Source organism: Capricornis sumatraensis, chromosome 16 (genome assembly GCF_032405125.1).
Source record: "Capricornis sumatraensis isolate serow.1 chromosome 16, serow.2, whole genome shotgun sequence".
Classification (NCBI taxonomy): Eukaryota; Metazoa; Chordata; class Mammalia; order Artiodactyla; family Bovidae; genus Capricornis; species Capricornis sumatraensis.
In genome coordinates, this window is record NC_091084.1 from 31,145,679 (window position 1) to 31,158,947 (window position 13,269).

A 13,269-nucleotide genomic window follows, 5' to 3' on the forward strand; every position below is an offset into this window, starting at 1 on the left:
TGCGAAGAAGTGACTCATTTGAAAAGACCCTGGTGCTGGGAAAGATTAAAGGCAGGAGGAGAAGTGGACAACAGAGGATGAGATGGTTGGATGGCATCACCAACTCAATGGACATGAGTTTGAGCAAGCTCCAGGAGTTGGTGTTGGACAGGGAAGCCTGGCGTGCTGCAGTCCATGGAGTTGCCAAGAGTTGGACATGACTGAGCAACTGAACTGAACTGATAAATTTATGAAGTTAATAACAGACCTGTGGTTATGTGAGAGAATATCGTATTCTCACAAAGTATATTCTGAAAAATGTTTAGGGATAAGGGGCCATGATGTATATGATCTGCATGTAAATGATTCAGAAGAAAAAGTAAAATATAGTTACATAGAGTATTGGAATGATCAAACAAATGGGATAAAATATTAGCAACAGATTAAAAGGAGTATGCATATATTCCTGTTATCATTTTAATCTTTTTTTTTCTTTTTTGGCCACACCATGCAAAGTGTGAAAACTTAGTTCCCTGACCAGGGATTGAACTCACCCACTCTATAGTGAAAGTGCAGCATCTTAACCACTGGACCACCAGAAAAGTCCCTGATTTTTTAATTTTTGACATTATTTTCAAATAAAAAACTTGGTCAGTTGTTCCTCTTTTTCTTGCAATTGCCCAGTATTCATTTTGTCGACATACTTTTATGTATTTAAGTCGTCCTCCTGGTGATGGACATTTATTTCTAAACTTTTGCTATTGCAAACAGTTTTTCAGTGAATAACATACATTGTTTTACACAGCTGCAGACTTACCTGTACAATGAAGAATTGCTAAACCAAAGGATATAATGCTTTATTTTATTTTCTATAGTGATAAAGTATTCTTTTCCTTTTTGAAAAGTTGAAATGTAGTTGATTTACAGTGTTGTATTCATTTCTGTTGTACAGCAGAGCGACTCAGTTATGCATATATATATACAGGAAATCTTTTCCATTATGGTTTATCCTGGGAGATTAGATAGAGTTCCCTGTGCTATACAGCAGGACCTTGCTTTTTGTCCATTCTAAATGTAATAGTTTGGCATACAGCAAGGAAGACCCAAAGCAATAAAAAACAAATTTTTAACAAAATGTAATAGTTTGTTTAACGCTATAAATTTTGATACCTATGGCTGCAACACCTTAAAATAAGTTGCTGATGGCTAATCAACATCCCCAGAGAAAGGGAATTCTGGTTTTTACCTTTCTGAACAAATTTATTTTTCTTTCTCTACAGTGTGCACATGAAGATTGAGGAGAAGATCACATTAACCTGTGGCCGAGATGGAGGGTTACAGAACATGGAGCTGCACGGCATGATCATGCTTAGGATCTCAGATGACAAATTTGGCCGAATTCGTCTTCATGTGGAAAATGAAGACAAGAAAGGAGTACAGCTACAGGTGCATAGAGGCTTTTAATAAGGGATTATCAAGGCTGTTGTCTACTTAGCACAGTCTTGTGCAGCTGGAGTTCCTGTATGAACCATAGAACACAGATGATTATTTATTTTATGTAACTAATCCCAGGGACAGAGGAGCCTGGTGGGCTGCCGTCTATGGGGTCGCACAGAGTCGGACACAACTGAAGCGACTTAGCAGGAGCAGCAGCAGTACCATTCTAAATGCATAGGAAAAAAGTTAATCTGTTATCTACAGTGGATGCCTTGAGTCAAATGCCTTCCCAAGCCCGTTGTTAGTGATTGACAGCAGCTGTATTAGTATGACCTTTTAATATTGAAATTGAGTGAAAGGTCATTTTGAAATCTAATAAATGATTTCATACAGAGGTACAAAGAGATGCTTATCTGTTACTATTATGCAAAAGTAAATTCATTTAAGATTTTGCTTGAAGTATAGTTAAAGAAACAACAAGTTTTAAAACTTAATGGGCAGGTATTTTATTAACTGCTGCTCTATAAACTGCCAGTGCTTGTTTTATTAGCTGAAGGGCAGTATCTAATGGTATATTCGAAACGTACATAGAATTCTTAAAAATAAGTATGTTCCACCTATGTGGCTTCTTTCTAAGAAACCTTTATAACGGTTGTTCTTGGTACATTTTATTTACTTATTTTCGAAAATTTCACGTATTGATGGTTTGGGTGAGTCTCTGTTGCTGCATAGGCTGCTCTCTAGCTGTGGTGTCCAGGCTTCTCATTGCAGTGGCTTCTTTTGTTTCAGAGTACAGGCTCTAGGTCCACGGGGTTCAGTGGTTGAAGCTTCCAGGCTCTAGGAAATAGGCTCAATAGTTTTGGTGCACAGGATCAATAGTTGTAGCTCACAGGCTTAGTTGCTTCGTGGCATGTGGGATCTTCCCGAATCAGGGATTGGTCACCTGCATTGGCAAGGTGGATTCTTTACCATTGAGCCACAGGAAGTCCTGTCTTATTTTATTTTTAAAAATTTTTGGTTGTGCTGTGTGGAGTATGGGATCTTAGTTCCCTGACCAGGTATCAAACCCACCTCCTCTTCATTAGAAGTGGGGAGTCTTAACCACTGGACCACCAAGGAAGATTGTTATATTTTATTTAGATAGTTGATCTTACATCTCTTGTCACAAGAACCAGGCCTTTTCAGAGAAGAAGATGATTTTGTCTACTTTTTTCCCTGCCTCATAGTTAAGTTCAGTTCAGCTCAGTCATGTTCGATTCTTTGGGACTCCATGGACTGCAGCATGCCAGGCTTCCCTGTTCATCACCAACTCCCTGAACTTGCCCAAACTCATGTCCATCAAGTCAGTGATGCCATCCAACCATCTCACCCTCTGTCATCCCCTTCTCCTCCTGCCTTCAGTCTTTCCCAGCATCAGGGTCTTTTCAGATGAGTCACTCTTCGCATCAGGTGGCCAAAGTATTGGAGTTTCAGCATCAGTCCTTCCAGTGAATATTCAGGACTAATTTCCTTTAGGAATGACTGGTTGGATCTCCTTGCAGTTCAAGGGACTCTCAAGAGTCTTTTCCAACACCACAGTTGAAAAGCATAACCAACACACAATTGTCTTTTGGAAGTAGTGCTTATATTATTTGACAGTAGCATTGCTGGCTCGTGAAGTGTATGTAGTCATCAATGCAAAAGTTTCTTCTTTTTCCTTTTTTCCCCTAATATGACTTCTTTAAAAAAGATTGGTCCATCTTATTTGGCCTGAGTTTGAACAACTTTAGCTCTCTACACAAAATTGCAGGTAAACTTTGCACAGAGCTTTTCCCTTTCCTTCGTTAGTGTAAGATGAGGACTACTGTGTGACAAAGATGGGGGATCAAACTTTGACCCTTCTCTTCTATTTGGCAAGCTTGGCCTCACCATGAGGCTGCTCCCCCTAAAGTATTTTTGTAAAGGACTTGGCTGATGGTCTTTTAACTTTTTCAGTTACAAAATTACTAACTTGTTACTTACAAACAAAATAGTTTAGAGTAAAAATTACTTTATTGCTATTTTTAAAATGTCTTAAACCTTTAAAAGTCTTTCAGGGACCTCCCTGGTAGTTCAGTAGTTAAGATTCCACCTTCCAGTGCAGGGGATGTGGGTTCAATCCCTGGTGGGGGAACTAAGATCCCATATGCTGTGGGGTTGCTAAGCCTGCTCACCACAATGAAGACCCAGTGCAGTCAACATTTTTTAAAACACAGTCTTTGAAGAAGGGAAATCTTTCTTCAAAATAAAAAATAATTGGAATTTTTTTACGCACCCTATTTTAGATGTTTAGATTATGGGCCATGTAAGACCAAAAGGAACTTATTTCCTGTCTTGTCATGTCTGAACCTCAGAAATTTTCTTTCCTTTCTCATTTCAGACCCATCCAAATGTGGATAAAAAACTTTTCACTGCAGAATCTCTAATTGGTTTGAAGAATCCAGAGAAGTCATTTCCAGTCAACAGTGATGTAGGGGTGCTAAAGTGGAGACTACAGACCACAGAGGAATCTTTAATTCCACTGACAAGTAAGTGCCTCTGGCCAGTCCTACTAAGCTAGTCTGCACTGAAAATTAGAAATAGCCCTGACTTGTCCTTATTGCCATAATTCTTTTTGGCAAAATGACCTTTTAAAATGGACTGTATTTTAATGATTAGATTTAATTTTTAATATCTTTAATTTTGAAACCATTGTTTCTAATAGTTTACATTAGAATGTTTTAAGGCTTGCTGGCATCGGTTTTGATTTGCAGTCTTAACTTTGCTTCATTCTTTTCCTAATGTTCTAGTATACTTGCTTTGCTTTTGTCTTCAGTTAATTGCTGGCCCTCAGAAAGTGGAAATGGTTGTGATGTCAACATAGAATATGAGCTACAAGAAGATAATTTAGAACTGAATGATGTGATTATCACCATTCCACTCCCGTAAGTTCCCCATATAATCACTTTTTCTATAGTGAGCTTATAGAACTAGTCTTTTAGAACTCCGTTTTGGAGGCAACACTTAGCTGACTGTCCATGCTAAGATATATAAGATACAAAGGCCAGTTGTGAAAGAAGCCTGGTACAAAAGACTGCATACTAACTGTATGATTCCATGTATAAGATATTCTGAAAAGGTAATACTCTTGGGACAGAAATCAGGCATTTGACTGCAGAGGAGCACAAGGAAGCTTTGGAGATGATGGAGATATTCTGTGACTTGATTGTAATGTACTTACATTGCAATGTAATGTCAAAATGTATCCAACTGTATACTTTTGAAGGAGTGCATATTACTGACTTTAAAGCCAAACATACAAAGCTGGTTGTAGTTCTAAAGCTGTGTTTTCAGATGTTGGTCTTCAGTTTGTTCCTGTAGTAATGAAGGTTTCCAGAAGGAGGAGCCAGTTCTCTGTTTTGTTTTGCAACTCTTAAATAAGAAATTGAGTCTGTCAGACTGAATTCTTTATTCACCTTCTTTGCTAAGTTACCAGCTAAAGATGAGAGTGATTTCAGGGTACTATTCTTGGTGAAACAAGATATTTGCATTAGTTTCAGGAAATTTTCTGACAACTTCATTGAAGTATGGTTGACATGCAATAAACTACGTATGTTTAAATTGTACAATTGGATAAGTTTTGACCTATATGCACCTGTGAAACCATGATCACAATTAAAATAACAAAAATCCATCACCCCGAGAAGTTTAGTTCCAGTAAGTTTTGATGTATGCTTAAATGGCATACTTTCTAGGATCACCTAGAAAACTTTATCTCCACACTAGCATTTCTAGTGACTGAACTATTATTATTTCACCATTGAATCCCTGCTCCTCTCCTTTGCCTCTCAGCATCCCCATGATTAAATACAGGGCTTAATAATGAATACCTAGTAAGTATATTCTTAGTGTGTATTTACTATTAAATTGCTCAGTTATTATTAGAGAAAATAGTTCTAATTTAATATGCAGGTTTATTCAAATTAATTTTAAATTAACTTGAATTAAAATTAATTTATAGTTTGATTCAGGTCCTGCCATGGCCAGGTCTGGTTTTAGTCATTCTTATTTCCATTTTTTAAAACATGATTTATTACCAGTGTCCCCTTTAATGGGCTGATCATCTTAATTCTTCACAGCTTGGTTGTTACTTCAGAACAATAGATGTCTGCCTTGAACCATCCTGAGACTTGGGCCTTGGTGACAGGTGTGGGTTTTATTTTGTCAAGATTTATTTTGCTAGACTATTTTTAGGATGCCACAAGTTTTAGGCCTCTCCATCTACCCTATAATTGTGGTTATGGTGGTTTCCTGTGTCTTAGTTCAATTTTGCAACAGTCTCCAGAAGAGACCCTTGGACAGCACTTTACCCTTTTGTCTAGAACTGATCAAATTAGAGCTCAGAACCAGAATGAGAACAAGGGGAAAGGGAAGAAACATATATACAACTGGGACCATAAAAGAGTTAATTGTGTTATCTCACCCTTTATCAAAGTTTTTCTGGTCTCCCTTATTTACCAAGCCCTAATGCAAACATTGGATGTCACTGGTGAATTAAAAGGTGGTAAATTTAGAATGTGTCGGAGTAGGTGACACTGCCTGTCAGCCATGTGTGCGGGTGTGAAATACATCCTAACTAGCCCTGGTTCTCCTGCAGATTTAGGACAACTGTGTATCTCTCTTTCCCATCATGCTCACGTTTGCCCAGGGGCAATTGTTCTTTCACTTGCCAAATAAAAGTTGATTTCCTGGATTGTAAATCAAATCACTGGCATCAACTACAGTAAGTTTTAAAACATTCTGAAATCTTTTGAAAACATTCTCAGAGGTCCAAATTCATTTCCATTCTAAATAACCGTAGGCATTTTAAGTTCTCCCCCACTGTTATTATCAACCTGTTTTTCCCCCCATTGGCATCTATAAAGAGAACAACACTATATTAAAATTCCTTCTTGACAGTGCAGCAAAGCATCAGTGCAGGATTTTTTGAAATATATCCCACTTCACACATTTGTCAGTCTCAGTCCCCTGCCAGCTCCAGATCTAGTCCATAAGTTGGAACACCTCATGACTGTGTGCCAGTTACTTATGGTTGTATATATCTGGACCTACAGAAGGGATGAGTGAAACCCTTAGCCAGTGTAAGGGTCCTTGAGGTTATTAGGGAGTCTAATTTTTTCTAGGACTGTATAAAAGCAGGAAGAATTTGAGAAGCATAAACATATTTGGGGCTGGTTTTCCTTGGCAGAGTTTTTCTAACTCTGGACAACTAACTTGACATGGGTGTTTCTTGTGGCAGATCTGGTGTTGGCGCTCCAGTGATTGGTGAGATTGATGGCGAGTATCGACATGACAGTCGACGAAATACCTTGGAGTGGTGCCTGCCAGTGATTGATGCCAAAAATAAGAGTGGCAGCCTTGAGTTCAGCATTGCTGGGCAGCCCAATGACTTCTTCCCTGTTCAAGTCTCCTTCATCTCCAAAAAAAATTACTGTAACATACAGGTATTCCCTTTTAATAGAAATCTTACACGGGGAAGGTGGTAGAACAGATGTTTAATAGGCAATATGACTTCATAGACAGAGCAGAAAATCAGAAAAAATGATGTCCCCCATGGATTCCATTGCTGTCTCATTGTATTGCGTGCGTTCTCAGTTGCTCCAGTCATGTTCGACTCTTTGCAGCCCTTTGGACTGTAGCCAACCAGGCTCCTCTGTCCATGGGATTCTCCAGGCAAGAATACTGGAGTGGGTTGCCTTGCCCTCCTCCACGGGATCTTCCCGACCCAGGGATCAAACCCTAGTCTCCTGCATTACAGGCAGATTCTTTAATGCTGAGCCACAGTCTTGGTCAAATTCTTCACCTGCTTTATTTCAGGTTTTTTTCTCTAGATCAGATAAAGAAATTGAATGTGACTATGTATAAAAGTATTATGGGTTGTGCAGGAGTCATATCTCTTAGTTGCCTGTGTTTTCAATAATCTCATGTATCTTAGAATCCATTTACCAGAGCATTCAGCACATGACTTATAATCCCTTTTGTAGTATTGTCACTTGATTTGAACCCAAAGACTGCTTCCCATCATTAATATGGATCATTCATTATAAGCCATTTCTGCTGTAAACTCTGTCCTTTAGGTGAACAAAACAGTGGAAATCTGTGAACTGTTCCTTATTTATTTGTTTAGGCTGTACCACATGGCTTACATGATCTTAGTTTCTCAACCAGGGATTGAACCCAGGCCCATGCCAGTGAAAGTGCCAAATCCTAACCACAGGACTGCCAGGGAATTCCCTGTAAACTGTTTAGGTCATTATTTTTAGCTCCTTGTTTTTTTAGTTTTTGAAATTGCATTACAAGCACTGAGTTTATATTGTCATCTTCCCCTCTGACTTGTTGATTTGCACTCTTACCTTTCCAGATGGTCTCTGTCTCTCCTCTAAGTGCTTAGGAAGTTATAATTTCCTCTGTCAGTTTTCTCTCTCCCCTGCCCCCACTCAGTTATTGGCTCAACCCCATCAGTATTGGAGCACATTGTTGAACCCGAGACATTTTCCTGTTAGGGACCATTTGAAGAACAGGACAGTATAAATTGCTCTATCAGAACTTCATTAGAAAATGTGAGTCAGTGCTTCAAGTTTTGTGTTGGTGCCATTACAGGCACCATTGTTACTGGTAATTCATTAAACTGGATGTTTATTATTATTAATAAAAAGAAATCTCTTTGGAACAACCCAGCCATATCTAGAAAATAAGTATGATAGAGTAGCTTAGAGAGACTTTGAGAGCACTTTTAACAAGTAATGCTGAATATTGCCTTTTGGGTCAGAATGTTAATTGGTCATCCTTATAGAATGTCTGTGACCTAATGGGTTTTATAGGGCAGGGCCTGGGCAGTGGCCGCTTGCTCTGGACCTTTTACTTAATACCATTCTACTTGTTATCCCAAGAGTTATCTTTTCTGTCAAAGAACAGATTAATTATGTTGATGGGGAAGAGTGATGCTGTGAGCTACAGTTGTGAATTGAACTTTTTTAGTATTTCTGAGTTAAACTTTTAATGTTGCTTTAGTGCATTTAATCTGTTCTGTACTGAGAATTTAGCCAGCACCTTGAAGACCCGCTGTTCTTCTGCTTTACCTTACTCCTTGTTTGTTTTCCTAGGTTACCAAAGTGACCCAGGTAGATGGAAACAGCCCTGTAAGGTTTTCCACAGAGACCACTTTCCTAGTGGATAAGTATGAAATTCTGTAATACCAAGAAGAAGGAACCGAAAAGGAAAATTTTCAAATAAAGAAGAAGCCAACAGTGGCTGAAGAGTTTTTTCCAAACCCACAAGCCATTGGAGACCCTTTTTTTTTCAAACACAGTGCACGATTCTCTGAGCGCAAGGACCCTCAACTCACCCTCAGTGTTTCAGTGTCACAGAGACGTTCTTTGGCAAAGCAATGACACACCATAAAGGGAAAGGCTGCTGATTTCTTTGGCAGATTTACTGGCCAGCAGGAAAGCAAGCTCTCCAGAGAATGCCCCCAGTTAAACATTCTCTCCCTTTGCCTAAGTTGTTCTTTTATTTGAATCCTTAAATATATTATATTTCATACTTTGTTTTTAAAAAGTATTCTCTGCGGAAGATTTTAATCTTTCACACTTTACCTTCAGTTTTTTTCTTTTGTATATCCAATCAAGCCCTGGGATCATCTGCATATAGGCATTGTATTTGGCACTCCCGTAACAGGTTGATCTAATCCAACCTCGATTTTTGGACTATACAAGTGAACTGCTTGAGAGGTATGAGGTCTGCACATTAAAAGATAAGGTTGTCTTGTTGTTTTCCTATATCTATTCATCCCTCCATTCCTTTGCCAAGCTGTTTTCCTTTCAGGCTTGTCACTCTGCTTTAGAACACTACTGTGAATCCTATTGTGTCAATAATAAAGACAGCTGAGAAACAGCTTTCAGATGGCTTAGCCCCCCAACTTCAAGGTGTCCGGGAGGAGAATGGTCCTGTCCAGTTGTGGATTTCACACCGCAGGTGATCATGTTTGCTACTGGTGCCACCCAGCCTTCGATCCTCCACATTTTGGGTGCTTCAGCTAATACATGATCGCTCGTGGTCTTTGTAATCCATTCACATTCCTGAGATTCACCACCTCCCTCTTCCTGAATGTTCTCTAAATGTCATCAGTTTTTTCCTTTCCGTCTGAAATAAGGTTATGATTTTGGAGGCTGAACCCTCAGGGAGTCTTTGTGCCAATCCCGTGGGTCCTAAACTGTCAGGGAGACTCCAGTCTCACCACCGGGTCTTTAGCTTTTCAAGATGCAGCTGATTATATTGCTATATAGGAATTGCTGATAATACTCCTTTCTAGCCTCCTCAACATTTTTTTCAGCAGCCTGTCCTTCCCATCTCTGAAACCCTTCCTTTTTCTCCCGTACGTCTTTTCTGATGAGTATCATCGTGTAGTGGTTTGTTTCTCAGCGCCCCCCTCATCCATTATTTCTTCAGTGGAGAAGACTGCATCAGCTAGCCTAGCGTTTGCTTTTAACCCATTGTTGCCCTGGGGATTGGTAGAGTTGTTGCCAGGCTGCAGCCACAGGCGGAGGAAGAGACAGATGACAGTAGACGACCTCCTGCACTTTCAGCTGGTTGGAGAGTACCACTCCCACTCTGAACAACATTTGGCCTTCCCTGCAAAGAGTGTACTGTACTGCAAGCAAAGCAGGCACACACAGATGGCCATGGATGGAATTGTTTGCCAAAGAAATTGCTGGCCTTTCCCTTCCCCTTAATCGCATCAGGGAAGAATCCTTATCTCTAGCTTGGTTTCCACATAAGGTTTTTTGAGGAAGGGGACTGGGACAAGAAATCTGTCATGTAGTTATGTAGACAAGGAATCTTATTAATTCAGTTTTGTTGGAGAGTTGCTTGTCCATATGATTTTTTAAAAGTGAGATTTAGTTTCACAAAAACTTTTTTTTCTGAAATTACTTTTGCGGTAATATTTAAAATGAGAGACATTTTGTAACCCTGTAAAATACATAGGGAATATAACATTCCAGTGTACACAAAGAAGACAGATTCTTTAATCAAATAAAGTATTATAAAATGAATGTTTTTTAGACTGTTGACCCTCATACTTTGGTGTATTGCTGATTCAGAATGATGTAATGGGATCTAAGATTAAAAATTAATGATATGTTTCTTTTAAGAGGAAATAATCTCTAAGAGTATTCATTACCTTTTCTCCCTGTAACAAGTATTGTACCTCCTTGTGTACTTTCTACATTTGAGAACACATACACATGTACTCCTGACAGTGTAGCTTTTGAATTTGATGGCACTATGGGCTTTTGATCCTCATTTTGTCAGGGGCAGTTGTAGAATCAGAGAAATGAAGCTTCATCTTGAAGGAGTAACCATAGGTGGTGATATTTTGGTGCATCCTCTTCTCCATTAGACAAACAGTGGTAAGAAGTAAGTGATGAGTGATGAATGCCTTGGAAAATGCCTCAGAACAGGCTGCTTCCTTACTCTCTATTTAAATTTAAAAACTATTAAATTGTCACCAAATTGGAAGGCAAATCTCTGATGAGTAATAAGTTTCTGGAATGAATAAGTTTTTATTTTAATGGTGAGAGGAAAGATTTTGAATATTTTTTCCTTAGAACTAGCAAGTATCTTGTCTAATGTTGCTAAAGTGTAGCTTGGCTCCCTGAGGCTGTAACGTTAATCCAGTGAAATGAAGCACACCAAACCCACACCACACCCTCTGGCAGCTGATACCTCCATGGTGTCAAGTGGACTTTTTGTTGGCTGCTTGTGAGGGAGACTAACAAAATAATTAGATCTGACTGAGCATTCTGTTTGATGTAGGAGGTTTGTGGTTCCTGCTCTGGGTTAATTAATTCCACATAGAGGAGGTAGGGAGGGAAGTGAGTTCCTTTTAAGAAAAGGTCTGTCATTGGTCTACTCAGTATCAAACCCCAAATCAATCAGCCCATGCACTGCTGCAGGAAACATTGCCCTCAGTTAACATCATACACACTAGGTAGCCTCTCAGAGATTTCCAGAGTCGATACAGAATAGCTTTTTAAAAAGTTATATGGGACTTTTTTGGCAGTCCGGTGGTTAAGACTGCCCTTCCACTGCAGAGGCTGCAGGTTCGATCTCTGGTTGGTGAGCTAAGATCAAAAAAAAAAAAGTTTATATCTGCAGGGCTCATTGGAGGAAGAGAAGAAAATAGAAAGTTCCCATCCTCAAGAAGATTGAAACTGAGCTGGAAGCAACAGCTGTACCTCCTTAAAAGTGTAGCTTTCTTGCTAAAGCAGACACACATCAACTGCAACCAGGGATACTCAGTGTGGGTCTCTTAAGGGTGAGGGCTTTGGTCTGGTAGGTTTTAAAGGAATTAAGGAAGCAAAAATGCAGAATTGACTCCCCTGTATTATGCACAACTCATTGCAACCATCCTTTCTTGCCATTCCATCTTTTTGCCGTTTGGTAAATATACCTGAAGCTGTAGAGCTGCTCTGAAACTCCTGGAAAATCCACAAGTAGGTTGGCTGCTGTGTACTGCTCCTAACCCAAGAGCAGACAACATCTCTGTAAGAGTCAGTTTCACCTCTCACCCTAGGGAGTTAGTGATTGATGAGGAGACAAGTCTTTAGGAAGTTTAGACTACTTTTCCAAACTGAGCTGTTGTCTCCTCTAAACACAAGAGGTCAAGCAACCAGGCAGTTTTTAGAAGCTTACTTAGGCCGCTCCCCTATCCCCTACCCCCGCAGGCCAGAAAGGAAAGTTTTTTGCCTTGCTGTTCATAGGGCAGGGGTTATGGGAAGTTCCCATAGGTGTAATTCTGTGATCAGGTTGATGTGCTGTTTGGGAAAGAAGTGTTACAAATTCAACGCCCTGAGAGAAATGGAAATAGGTCTTGTTTCCCATTTTTTGCCGGAATGAATCCTTGTTCATTTCTGCTCATAGGAAGGTCCAGAGCCACAGAAGGTAGACAAGTCTAGTCTTCCATCCTACGCAAAATTTCCACTCAGCTTGGAAGTATCTTAACTGTGAATAGAAATGCGGATTGCATAATTTCAAAAACAGGCTGAGAAGAGAGCTTCTGCTCTTTTCAGCAACTGAAGAAAGGTTTGAAGTTTCTCCCCAAGTTGGATGCAGTGAGGAGTTAGTTACTTGGCATCATTGGTGCCACACCTACACTAATGATGCCTGAGTTCAGGATCCAGAGACACCAAAAGGGATAGCTTCCTGGGGTAGGGTGTGTATCCACAGGGACTGCTTGCTGTAATGAGCACTAATCACCTCTTTCTGAGGCTGGAGGGAGTACAATTTGAGAGGAGGGACAGCTGGGAAATGTGCTGTGGCTAGGACAGGGTGGGTGTGGAAATCCACTCCTGACATTCATAACCAAGTGCAGAGGGCCTTCAAAAATCCACTCTTCCTTCCACACCCAGCCTTTGCCCTCTCCCCCTGCTTCCACCTCGGAAAGTCTGAAGCATGGTTGGAAAGCTGTTTTCTGCTTTCTTCTCTCTTCCTCCCCCTTTCTGAGCTTCCAGCTGCTCGACCTCTTGCGTAACTCTGCGAGAGCACGGAGTCTTTTTGATGGGCTCCAGATGTGCAGCGGGGTGGGGGTGGCGGGGGTGATGGTAGGTCTGAAGTCCCTTGAGTGCTCTAACTGTGGGAACCCAGGGCCCCAACACAGCGGGAGCAAGGACATACTGCACAGAGCGTTTGTCATGGGCTCAGCAGACTGCTGGGCTGGGGGGACAGCAGTTGGGTGATATTTCACCCCTTGCTTTAGCATCAGCTGCCTCCGTGGCAGGCTTGATTATTCCCCCA

The 13,269-nt window shown here is 40.3% G+C and overlaps 1 protein-coding gene across 1 annotated transcript in view; it reads left to right on the forward strand.

The window, feature by feature from the left end:
- The window catches only part of ARCN1 (archain 1), a 29,009-nt gene extending 18,434 nt beyond the window's left edge, over positions 1–10,575 (forward strand). The window contains exons 6-10 of the mRNA XM_068987948.1: positions 1,260–1,425; positions 3,815–3,962; positions 4,250–4,358; positions 6,713–6,917; positions 8,577–10,575. Coding sequence (XP_068844049.1) covers positions 1,260–1,425; positions 3,815–3,962; positions 4,250–4,358; positions 6,713–6,917; positions 8,577–8,666 — 718 coding nt within the window. The 3' untranslated portion in view covers positions 8,667–10,575. The remainder of the gene's footprint in view (positions 1–1,259; positions 1,426–3,814; positions 3,963–4,249; positions 4,359–6,712; positions 6,918–8,576) is intronic.
- The last annotated feature ends 2,694 nt before the right edge of the window (positions 10,576–13,269 follow it).